At 39.0% G+C, this 13397-nt stretch overlaps 1 protein-coding gene across 3 annotated transcripts in view; it reads right to left on the bottom strand.

Moving 5' to 3' along the window:
* LOC136242105 (uncharacterized) overlaps window positions 1-13397 on the bottom strand; it is a 52696-nt gene that overhangs the window by 22892 nt on the left and 16407 nt on the right. For all 3 annotated transcript variants that reach the window (XM_066033493.1, XM_066033494.1, XM_066033496.1), the window contains one exon: window positions 7317-7601. In XM_066033493.1, the coding sequence (XP_065889565.1) occupies window positions 7317-7601 (285 nt within the window). The remainder of the gene's footprint in view (window positions 1-7316; window positions 7602-13397) is intronic.

Here is a 13397-nt window from a genome sequence, read left to right as displayed (position 1 = left end):
AAAAAATAGAGCTAAAAACCAGGAAGATACAACAAAAAAACCAACAGTATGTAACAATTACGCAATCGAGATTAGCTAATAAAAAAACAACTGCTTGCCACGCCTACCAGATAAACCGCTTGGGGTAATGCTTTGAAAATCGTTCCACAGATGGAGTAATCATCTTAGAAAGGCTCATCAATGGTGTAGAAGAATCAGACTTAAAGCCACGGAGTTATAACACCAAATCCAACTTGGTGCAGCAAATGCGAGATCGAGATACTCTAATAGAGCAGTCACCCTGAAGAGAATTTAAGAGATCAGCTAGAAACAAGTAACCTGTATAGAGATCAGCTACAAACAAGTAACCCTGTAGAGAGATCAGCTAGAAGAAGTTTCCTTGTAGAGAGTTCGCCTTCAAACAAATCACCCTGTAGAAAGATCAGCTAGAAGAAGTCACCTTGAAGAGAGCTCAGCTACAAACTAGTGACCTTGTAGAGACATAACCTAGAAGAAGATACCTTGTAGAGAGTTCAGCTACAAAGAAACCATTCTGCAAAGAGCTCAGCTGCAAACAAATCACCTATACAGAATTCAGCTACAAACAAACCACCCTGTAGAGAGATCAGCTAGAAGAAGTTATCTTGTAGATAGTTCAGCAACAAATAAATCAACCGGTAGAGAGATCAGCTAGAAGAAGTTACCTTGTAAAGAGTTCAGCTACAAACAAATCACCCTGTAGAAAGATCAGCTAGAAGAAGTTACCTTGTAGAAAGTTCAGTTACAAAGAAACCACCGTGTAGAGAGTTCAGCTACAAACTAGTGACCTTGTAGAGACATTAGCTAGAAAAGTTACCCTGTAGATGGCTCAGCTACAGAGAAACCATTCTGTAAAGAGCTCAGCTGCAAACAAATCACCTGTACAGAATTCAGCTACAAACAAATCACCCTGTAGAGAGATCAACTAGAAGAAATTACCTTGTAGATAGTTCAGCTACAAACAAATCACCCTGTAGAAAGATCAGTTAGAAGAAGTTACCTTGTAGAGAGTTCAGCTACAAAGAAACCACCATGTAGAGAATTCAGCTGCAAAGAAATCACCCTGTAGAAAATTTAGCTACAAACAAATTGCCCTGTAGAAAGATCAGTTAGAAGAAGTTACCTTGTAGAGAGTTCAGCTACAAAGAAACCATTCTGTAAAGAGCTCAGCTGCAAACAAATCACCTGTACAGAATTCAGCTACAAACAAATCACCCTGTAGAGAGATCAGCTAGAAGAAGTTACCTTGTAGATCATTCAGTTACAAACAATTCACCCTGTAGAGAGAGCATCTAGAAGAAGTCACCTTGTAGAGTGTTCAGTTACAAAGAACCACCATGGAGATTTCTGTAATCAATATAATATTATGTATTATATATATATATATAATTTGTACATTTACTGGTAAAATATTTGAAGTACATCTACTTCATCTTTTCTTCTTCCTGTAGTAAAGAAAAAAGATAAGTTAGAAAAGTCCCAAAGCCGGCCATAGGCCGGCTTTGGGGTATACAAATACAAAAAGAAATGAAATCTAATAAAAAACAGCCAAGCTGTAAAAAAGTGTGTGGCCCTCAAAAAGGCTATGGTGAAAAAAGATGTGAAATCCTAGGTGGCGGCCAAGAAATGGCTGTGATGGTAGGTTAATGGTAAAAATTTTAATAACGACAATTCAGGAGAATTTTGTGCCACTTCACAAAATTCAGCTGAATTGTCATTATTAAAATTTTTACCATTAACATACCATCACAGCCATTTCTTGGCCGCCACCTTGGATTTCACATCTTTTTTCACCATAGCCTTTTTGAGGGCCGCACACTTTTTTACAGCTTGGCTGTTTTTTATTAGATACTAGTAACTACATATATATACCAGTGTAAATCACAGCCTATAAACCATCATTAAGTTGATTTTAGTGACGTTCATTTAGTGGCTCAAGTACTTATTTATATCAAGACACACAGTAGTGTGTTGTGCGGCCCAAGAGGCCGGCGCGCAACACCCGTGAGTATATTGACAGGAAGAAAGAAAATGCAATTTTTGCACCTCCGTAGCTCTGTGCTGCCTTGATGAAACAAGACGCGTTTTGCTGTGGACACTCCCTCCAACTTCAGTACTCCACATTCCAAATTTGAACAAAATCGCTTCAGGCGTTCCCGAGATATGCAACTTCAAAAATTGGCTTAGTTTCTTCGTTTTTTTTCTTCTTATTTTTCTTCCTCTTGTCGCACACTTACAAAAACTGCTATAAAATGCGAACGCCTTATCCGATTGCCTTGAAATTTGGCACACAGAAGGGGGGTATAAAGGCGCATCTCGGTACCAACTTTGGCTGGAATACCATAATCAGGCAAAGAGTTATGAGCGATTATTCACGAAAAATAACACCAATATGTTGTTACGCCTACAGGGTAAACCACGTATGGGAAGAAGCTGAAAATCGGTGGGTGAATAGTTTAACTATTGAACCTCAAACCTTTTGTGGCTTGAAAGAAATCGAGCTAAAAACCAGGAAGATACAATGAAAAAACCAACAGTGTGTAACAAATACGCAACCGAGATTAGCTAATAAAAAACGACTACTTGCCACGCCTACCAGATAAACCGCTTGGGGTAATGCTTTGAAATTTGCTGTACAGATGGAGTACTCATCTTAGAAAGGCTCTTCAATGGTGTAGAAGAATCAGACTTAAAGCCACGGAGTTATAACACGAAATCCAACTTGGTGTAGCAAGTGCGAGATCGAGATACTCTAATAGAGCAGTCACCCTAATAGAGCGGTCATCCTAATAGAGTAGTCACCCTGAACAGAATTCAAGAGATCAGTTAGAAATAAGTAACCTGTATAGAGATCAGCTACAAACAAATCACCCTGTAGAGAGTTCAGCTACAAACAATTCACTCTGTAGAGAGATCAGCTAGAAGAAGTTACCTTGTAGGGAGTTCAACTACGGAAAGAGATAGTTCAGCTAGAAGAAATCACCTTGTAGAGTTCAGCTACATGAAACCACCATGTAGAGAGTTCAGCTACAAACAAATCACCCTGTAGAGAGATCAACTAGAAGAAGTTACCTTGTAGAGAGTTCAGCTACAAAGAAACCATCATGTAGGGAGTTCAGCTACAAACAAATCACCCTGTAGAAAGATCAGGTAGAAGAAATCACCTTGTAGAGAGTTCAGCTTCAAAGAAAAATCATGTGAGAGTTCAGCTACAAACAAATTGCTCTGTAGAGAGATCAGCTACAAAGAACCATCATGTAGAGAGTTCAGCTACAAACAAATCGTCCTGTAGAGAGATCAGCTAGAAGAAGTTACCTTGTAGAGAGTTCAGCTACAAAGAAACCATCATGTAGGGAGTTCAGCTACAAACAAATCGTCCTGTAGAGAGATCAGCTAGAAGAAGTTACCTTGTAGAGAGTTCAGCTACAAAGAAACCATCATGTAGAGAGTTCAGCTACAAACAAATCGTCCTGTAGAGAGATCAGCTAGAAGAAGTTACCTTGTAAAGAGTTCAGCTATAAAGAAACCATCATGTAGAGAGTTCAGCTGCAAACAAATCCCCTGTAGAGAGTTCAGCTACAAACAAATCTCCCTGTAGAGAGATCAGTTAGAAGAAGTCACCTTGTAGGGAGTTCAGTTACAAAGAAACCACCATGTAGAGAGTTCAGCTACAAACTAGTGACCTTGTAGAGACATCAGCTGGAAGAAGTTACCTTGTAGAGAGTTCAGCTACAAACAATTCACCCGGTTCAGAGATCAGTTAGAAGAAGTTTTCTTGTAGAGATTTCAGTTACAAACAAATCACCCTGTAGAAAGATCAGCTAGAAGAAGTCACCTTGTAGATAGTTCAGTTACAAAGAAACCACCATGTAGAGAATTCAGCTACAAACTAGTGACCCTGTAGATACATCAGCTAGAAGAAGTTACCTTGTAGAGAGTTCAGCTACAAAGAAACCATTCTGTAAAGAGCTCAGCTGCAAACAAATCACCTATACAGAATTCAGTTACAAACAATTCACCCTGTAGAGAGATCAACTAGAAGAAATTATCTTGTAGATAATTCAACTACAAACAAATCATCCTGTAGAGAGATCAGCTAGAAGAAGTTACCTTGTAGATAGTTCAGCTACAAACAATTCATCCTGTACAGAGATCAGCTAGAAGAAGTTACCTTGTAGATCGTTCAGCTACAAACAATTCACCCTGTAGAGAGATCAGCTAGAAGAAGTTACCTTGTAAAGTGTTCAGTTACAAAGAAATCACCATGGAGAGTTCTGTAATAAATATATGTATTACATATATAAAATGTACATTTACTGATAAAATCAGAAATATTTAAAGTATTCAACATTTGTTTCATCTTTTTTTTCTTTCTGTGGTAAAGAAAAAATGATAGGTTAAAAAAACCTCAAAGCCGGCCATAGGCCAGCTTTGGAGTATACAAATACAAAAAGAAGTGAAATCTAATCCAAAACAGCCAAGCTGTAAAAAAAGAGTGCGGCCCCAAAAAGGCTATAGTGAAAAAAGATGTGAAATCCAAGGTGGCGGCCAAGAAATGGCTGTGATGGTAGGTTAATGGTAAAAATTTTAATAACAACAATTCAGGTGAATTTTGGTGCCACTTGGTCTTGGCACAAAATTCACCTGAATTGTCATTATTAAAATTTTTACCATTAACCTACCATCACAGCCATTTCTTGGCTGCCACCTTGGATTTCACATCTTTTTTCACCATAGCCTTTTTGGGGGGCGCACTCTTTTTTTACAGCTTGGCTGTTTTGGATTAGATATTAATTAACAAAACCCATCAAGGGTGAAATACTAATGTACAAAAACAATGTTCAACCAGATACATAATCTTTAAAGGAATTTATATACAGTGGAACCTCCCTTATAACCTCCCTTATCTGGACCTGTAACAAAATATTTGGTCCGGGTGCATAATCGGTCCGGCCGGACCAAATATGTCTTGCATAAATGGTCCGGGTGGACCATTTGTGACTACAAAAGTGGTCCTACCAAAAAAAAACGGTCCGGGTCAGAATCTCATTATAACTCGCTGCTCCACTCCTACAAATCACTTTATATAACCATCTATGGTGTCTTTCCAGTTGCAAATATTTCATGCAAAAATCTCTCAGTCTGCTCAGCTATAAATCTTCACTCCACAGGAAATCAGCCAGTCTTCAGAGTTTTTGCTCAGTAATCCGAAATCCGAAAAAATAGGGTCCGCAATCTGAAAAAAAATCAATTTTTACAAATCGATCCCCCTACCATTGTGGAATGTTCATTGTAGCATCCCATTGCTAGGTCCATCATGAAACGTGAGGCACTTCTCAGAAATATCGATTTAAGTATCTCACGAGATGTAAAATTTATTTTTAAAATTTCGTGCTCCACACAAAGGACAGGATAAAACTTGCTACTTAGCTAGATATTATCTAGAGTTATTGTAGTTAAAAAGTACACACAGTAATAAGCAAATGTTTGTATTTGAGTGAGCTGATGTTTGCATTTGAGCTGCATGATGTTTGTTTGTATTTGAGCTTATGCAATACATGCATGACATACCTCCTCAAAAATTGATTACGCCACTGATTCTTCTGTGATATTATGTAGCTAGTTAGCAGAAATTGTCTTTGATTTAATTTGTAATATATTTACACTGGCAATAATACACTTGGTTTGAGCTATAGCTAGGTAGCTAGCTATCACATGAAACATTGTGTAGTTCTGCTAAAGAATTTGAATTTTATAAGAATAGCAAAGCCTTGGATAATTTTTGACCACTAGCAATAATTACGCTGGAATGATTCAGTATAGCATAGATAGTAGAGAGCACTCCTTGTATACACTTTCGATTATAGCGATAAGTGTATGTGAACATGGACCATTTTTTGTTCAGCCCAGACCGTTTTTGCACTGGCATAACTGGTCCCAGCAGACCAATTATGCAAGCACAATATGTCCGGACCGTTGGTGCGTTGACAGACCTCTAATATCCGGGCACTTCCATTGTCTGGACAGCCCAAATTAGTCATGTAGCTTGTAGTCTTGAAGTTTGGGTTAGATGAAGGGAGCCTAAAGGTTGCTGTTTATCTGTTGGGTGGCTTTTTTATTCTACTAATAACAACTACCCTTGGTTTGTAGGTGTACAGACCATGGATGCTCTGTAGTGACTTTCCCCTCTATCCACTAGTACAAACTGATAGCAATAATTTTAAAACAGTTACTTCAGCATATTAGCATGCATTTCTAAGTTACGGACATTCCTGAGATACAGCCAGTAGTATGTACCAGACTTCCTGGATAAGAGAGATTCCACTGTAAATCAAAATTGTCCAAATTGTCAATGCTCAAGTTGTTAAACTTATATCATGACCACTCCAAGTTACTGCACGTATTACCTCTTCCTACTCATGTAACATGGATGGTTTTAAGGTTTGTTCCCATGCACTAATCAATAACTCATGTACTGGGGTGATGGATTTATCACCACCCAATAATAAGGTAGGTATCATCCAGCGTGGTACATTGATCCTTCCATACACTGGGATGCAAATGTATTTACAGATTAAGTTTTAACTTATTCCTGTAACATATTGTCAAGAGTTAATAATATAGAGAGGAGAGTGTCTAACGCCGTATAGTCCTGTAACAGATGATTGCGCAGAAGTTAAACGGCTTCTTTTCTGCGTAACGACAGACTGGCTAGTATATTTTCGCATTTAACCACAAAGGCTATCCCAGACACAAGGGCGTGCGTTCAACTCGATGTTCAAGTTCACCACGAAGAGCATCGCTCTGTTGCGTAAAGAAGCGTTGCTGTTAACCTTGAAGATAACTCTGGGGGAGAGCGTCTGAGAAATCAATAAACACTGAACCAAAGGCGGAGTATCGCTTCGAATTTTCACTGCGTCGCCATGTTACCCTACCTTTGAGCATTCTTCAATTGAAGGAGCACTGTTCCCTGTACATACAGCTCAGTCTTTAGTTCAGTCTTCGAATATTCTCGAGGATTCATCACGGTGCGGCTAAACTAATTGCGGTAAGGAAATGAACAAATACTAGAAGCCTGTACGTTACACGGAAAGGAAGCCGTTTAACTTCTGCGCAATCATCTATTACAGGCCTATACAGCGTTAGACACTCTCCTCTCTTATTATTAACTCTTGATATTGTTCTGTGGGTGTGACAAAATATTGATATTTTGGTGAAAATCCTTTATCACAGAACTATATATAGTGAGTTCCATATTATTCAAGCTGTATGTACACCACCATACTGTATACATTTACCTTTTCTTAGTTCTCTGATGACAGAATTTAATACACTTGAGTCTGATAATGTAGATGATATTTTTTCCAACTGATCACACACATCTAACATATCTCCATCATACTTCATCTTCTCTGTTATGCAGTCTAGAATTATTTCATTTGCTAAGCTGGAGTTGGAACTACCAAGCACATTACAAATTTGTTCATCAGTCAAGTGATCCTGTATAGCTTGTAGTGTTCTCTCATAATCACTTGGTAGAGACTGGAGAATAGCATCATACTTCGACCTCAGCAACTCCACCCCTACAGAATTACAAAATAGACCATTATAAGCCCACATGCATATCTTAGGTTGAATCAGATTAGGTTGGGACATGTGATATATACGTATATAGTATCAGGGTCAAGTGGGTGTTATACTGTACAGTGGGTAATTTTTGATTTTCGGATATTTTGAAGAAGACTTTCTTTAAAATAAATTACCAAGTCTGTTGTATTTCGAAAATAAATTTCCCGCAAGTGAAGAGTAACTTAATTTCACGTGATTCAACATTTTGGTGTGAACACTTATAGTTGTAATAATGATTGTAATGGTTTATCATCACTGTGTCAGCAGCCAACCACTTTAAACTACAAATTATACACAGAAGTGTCTTTTCAACTGCTGTTTTATACTCTGTCTCTCACATAAATTCTTTTGAGAAAGTCTTGACTTTTTGCTTGCATAAGTACGGGATGTGCCTCTTTTTAATACACTATCTCTGGTAGCCTACAAGGCCTGCAACATTGTTTTTCAGTTGTTAAACATCTGTAAAACTCAAAGGGAAGATCATTCACAAAGTCAGTAGAGAGTTGCCATACTCATATTTCGGACCGCTGAGAAGAAACCATATTTACCTGGATAGAAGTATAACACAGGCTTCATTTCACACATACTGACTGCTTTCACCATTTAATGGTTTCGCTCACTTGGGTGCAGACAAACATAGGTCAATAGGTACACGCATGCACACACACACACATGATTTTATGAAAACAATTTTAGGTGAGCAAAGCACCCCAAGAATTGTCTCTGCAACCAATTCAATTGCTATGGAAAATACAGATGATTTCCATTACAAATGTAGGGAAGCCATCATGTGCTGCTGTGAATCGACACCTTGAGCTGTCAGCAAAGAGAAATCAGGGCCAGAGGAAATAGTTCAAAAGTGGTCAGGTCAAGGGGTAAGCAGTGAAATGCTGAGCACTTGTGTGAATACTAGGGGGTCTGGGGGCATGCTTCCTCAGGAAAATTTTCAAAATTGCATGCTCTGGGATTAAATCTGATATTATTTTCAGCTTTAAATTCCCTAGCAAATTACTAACACTTGTGTTAAACTCACTGCATGTAGCTAGGCAGGCCTACATCATGCGTTCACATTAATTTCTTACATTATACAGTTGTAACACAGTATCGTTCTCTTTTGTTATAGCAATACGCATGCAGTATGAGTCCAGCATTTGAAACTGATAACTATATAACTTATAACTAATTTTAATGTGATGAAATCACAACTCAGTGAATAGCTAGTTGGGAACTAAGCTGTATGCTTAGGTGGAGTCTATTCTTACGGAACGGAATGGAACGGAACGGAACGGAACGATGGACTAAACTACAGAATGGAATGCTTTCTCAAATTGAAGCTTGCAGCTTACCAATGCTGTACAAGTTAGTGGTGGCACCTTTATTTCTTCATTCTTTATTATTAATTACTAGGCAGGCAGCACAGCTGACTTGCCTATAGGATGTACAATCACACAATATTACAGTAGATTACTGCATTACAATTAAATATTATATTACACAGATTACAGATACTAAGTTACTATGTTACAGTTACGAACTATACACTATATTACATAGATTACAGATACTAATTATAAACAATCAATGAATTACATAATTGGTTAGAAAAACTATTTAGAGTGCTTGCTTTGATGGTAGAAATAGGTAAAGAGTTCCAATCACGCACAGTCTTTGGAAAATAGCTATTATGATAGTAATTAGTTCTGGCAGTTGGTATGTTAAAATGAAAAGGATGCTGAAATCTTGTTAAGTGGGTGGTGGTGGTGGTGGCTGTCATACAGGTAGGTATTTCCAATGTAGTTAAAGCATGTAGACCTTATACAGTACAAGTACACGAAAAAATTTGGAATTTTCAACTAGAGTAGGGACCATAGCACATCGATAAAAAGTACTGAAACAAGCTGGAGTAGTCCATGATATTAAATCACTGTAAAACAATAAGAAGTGTTATATCCCTACTGTGCATTTCCGTTAAGCTATCTTGAGCACAGTAGGGATATAACACTCCTTATTGTTTTACAGTGATTTAATATCATGAACCACTCCAACTTGTTTCAGTACTTTTTATCGATGTGCTATGGTCCCTACTCTAGTTGAAAATTCCAAATTTTTTCGTGTACTTGTTTGCTAAATTTTTTTGTAAATAATTTTATTATGACTGGTGAACCCACGCATACTGCACTTGAAAAGGCACCGCACGCCCCAGCTATATCAATTATCATCTGAAAAGTGAAGTATCCATTACGCTTCGTTGTCAGCTATGTTCAACCTGTTACACAGCATTTCGAATCAAAAGCTGTTCGAAAAGCACCTCTACAATCTAAAAGAAAGAAATCGTGCGCGCGCCCCAATCATATTAATTATCGGAAGTATCCGTTACACTTCGCTGTAGGCTATGTTCAACCAGTTACACAGCAGTACGAATCAAGAACTGTTTGAAAAGTACCTCTGCAATCGAAATAGCCACAATGAAAAATATGGACAATTTCCGTTTCGAAGGGAAGCCATCACGTGCTCGCGCCAAATCGACACCTTTCCCTGTCAGCAAAGATGAATGGGACACAAAGGAGGACACTGGTAAGTCCATGAAGAATGCATTGTACGTACTGCGGTATGCCAAAAGGCACCTGTCGGGCCGAAGCAACGTCGAACAGTGAAAAAATCAACCCCGTAGCCTTAGCCATTATCGAGTTATGCCTATCTGAAGGCATCAGTCAGTCACTTACTCAGTCAGTAGAAAATTCTGTTGAATAAAAATTTTTTGAAATTCCATAGCAACTTGTTGAAAGTGTTTCAGGTTGATCTGAAAGCTTGTTTGGGCTTAGTTTTACCTCACCAATACTGCTTCATCGTTGTAAGGGAAAATCGAGGCTAGTTTTTGGGTGATATTATTTCGTGGGCCACGCCTACTCCTTTGTGGTCCCTACTATACAAATACTATCGTACTGTATGATTGTGAGTCTTGAGATGATTCTGCGAATATGTAATTCTGGCCACTGCACGCGCAGCTCAGAAAGCATGGTTGATACACTGTTCTCACAGTTATAGTTTGATTTCACCCATCTTGCTGCGATTCTTTGTACTCTTTCAATCACCTCCAGCAGTGCTCAAATATTCATCCAATTACGTATTCTTCCATGCTTATAAGCTATTTACATTTCGTATTAGCTAGCTTCACAAAGCGTTTTACTAATAAATCAGTAAGTACCTGGGTGCTCTATTAGAGTGATTGTTCTATTAGAGTGTTTCAATCTTTCCTGTGATTGACTGTCACAGGGAAGGATTTGACAGGTAAATATTCTACTTGCACTATATCACAATGCTTGCATGATGCTTTAGGCATCTATCATTCCCAAAAACATGCCAGCATAATCGGCCAGTGCCTAATAGCGACTCGGATATATTTTTAAAATTAATGCTGAAAAAGTGGTCAGGCTATGGCCTGACTGGCCGGATTGCTTCCTCTGGCCCTGGAAATGGGACACAAAGGGCACAAAGGTAAGTCCATAATTCATGCACTGTATGTACTGCAGTATGCCAAAAGCCACTTGTCTGGCTGAAGTGACATCAAACAGTGAAAAATCAACCCCATAGCTAGGGACCTGCCAATTATGCTCATTATTTTACCTATTATGCTATGCTGCACTGCTCAAAATTTTGCCTATTATGCTTAAATTAATGCTCAACATTTACCTATTATGCTCAAATTATGCTCAATATTTATACCTCAGTTCCATGTTTTTTAGTAAATTTGCACTTTATGGGAAAACAGTAAGTTGCTGAAGCACAGATTCTAAATCCTTGTTTGTCAAACTGCATGTCACAGAAAAGATCGATATACTCTAATAGAACAGTCAGTTGTCTGATTATTTTCTGACTGTTATATTAGGGTATATCGATCTTTTTCTGTGATATGTATTTTGATAAGCAAGAATTTACGGTAATGCACAAGTGTTCTGCCTATTATGCTAGCATTATGCTCAATGCTTTCAGGCACCTATTATGCTCATTATTATGCCAGCATAATCGGCGGGTCCCTACCCATAGCCCCAGCCATTATCAAGTTACATCGGTCGGCTAGTCAGGCAGGCAGGCAGGCAGGCAGGCAGGCAGGCAGGCAGGCAGGCAGGCAGGCAGGCAGGCAGGCAGGCAGGCAGGCAGGCAGGCAGGCAGGCAGGCAGGCAGGCAGTTGTTCAAGCAGTAGAAAACTTCTCTAAACTAGACAGATGCTAAAAGCATGTGATGGGGCGAGCCTTGGCTAACTGAACATATGTTTCAAATAAGGACAGAACTACATACACTAAACAGCGCTAAGTGATAAACAGTGCTGCTGGAATGCTAGGTGATTACTGTCTGTAGCTTGACTTGTATTTTTTTATAAATGAAAGATTATTTTATTATTGGATAGCTTATGGCAGCAAGTAACTGAGGTATGCAGCTATTCTCTTTCCCTTCTTCTGCTAAGGCTCATGATAATTATTTGTAAAGCTACAAACTAAATGATTAGTAAGGTGATAATTAAGAAACAAATCACACACAAGAAAATGTGTGACCTCAGTGGGTCAGCTTGGATACTAACACAAACCTTGCGTGTCTTTCTTCCGCGGTCTCCCTCTCTCTTCTAAGTCTATCACGCTCTCTTCTTCTTCTGAGCCTCTCTTCCCTAGCTTCTTCGCTTTCCACATTGCTAGCCATGCCACACGTGGCAACTATTCTTTCTCTCTCCCTTCTTGTGCTCAGGCTCTGTTCTTGCTCAGGTGTAGTTATGGCTCGAATGTTTCCATCACTGGCTCTAGTTGCACGTCTATTCCTGTCTTGTTCTCTGCGTCTAGCCAACCTGCACGAGCGTACCACGTGTCACCTCAGTGGGTCAGCTTGGATACTAACACAAACCTTGCGTGTCTTTCTTTCGCGGTCTCCCTCTCTCTTCTAACGTGACTGCCGCACAGTGTGAGGCTTTCCGTGTATGGCACGAAAAGTTTAGGAAACGCGACGTACGAGGGCGTACGAACGGTTGAAGAGAGCACTACCAGTGTGGGGCTTTCCGTGTATGGCATGGAAATTTTAGGAAACGCAACGTACGAACGGGTCGTACGAACGGTTGAAGAGAGCACTACCAGTGTGGGGCTTTCCGTGTATGGCACGGAAATTTTAGGAAACGCGACGTACGCGCGAAATTTTTTGGAAACGCGACGTACCAACGGTTGAAGCAACTACTGCCTGTGTGGGGCTCGCTCAGGCTCGCCCCAATAAAAAAAATTGTAGCAACCTATTTTAAGCAATTCAGTTTGGCACTTTTGAGCTTGGTCATACCTAACCAATACTGTCAAAGTGCCATGAAGGTATTGTGAGGCTGGTTTTTAGCCAACATTTTTTTGGAGGAAGCGTGAACTTCTATGGTTCCTAATAAATTATACAGTTACTATACTGCATAATGGGCTAAAGTAAAACTAATTTGCACTGATCCTCCTTGTTTAACCACAATGATCCCTACTATATAGATTGTATATAAACTCTTTTTCTTACGCTTGTTTGCTAACTTATTTTTGTAATATATGTTGCGAGGGATCAAATCACTATTAAGTCTGGGATTTTTTCTGCATTTTCACAGTTTTAGATACATGTTTCTGACTCCCTGTATTTACAGGCCTAACCTTCTCGCAGGTCCATAGTGGGATAGCACTTAAATATATTGAGCTTTGTAACACTACACCAAAAGAAAGAACAGATCAGGTTATAATTATACAACAAAA

Source organism: Dysidea avara, chromosome 13 (assembly GCF_963678975.1).
Source record: "Dysidea avara chromosome 13, odDysAvar1.4, whole genome shotgun sequence".
Lineage (NCBI taxonomy): Eukaryota > Metazoa > Porifera > Demospongiae > Dictyoceratida > Dysideidae > Dysidea > Dysidea avara.
The sequence above is the reverse complement of the archived record's forward strand: the minus strand, read 5'-3'. Positions and strand labels throughout refer to the sequence as shown.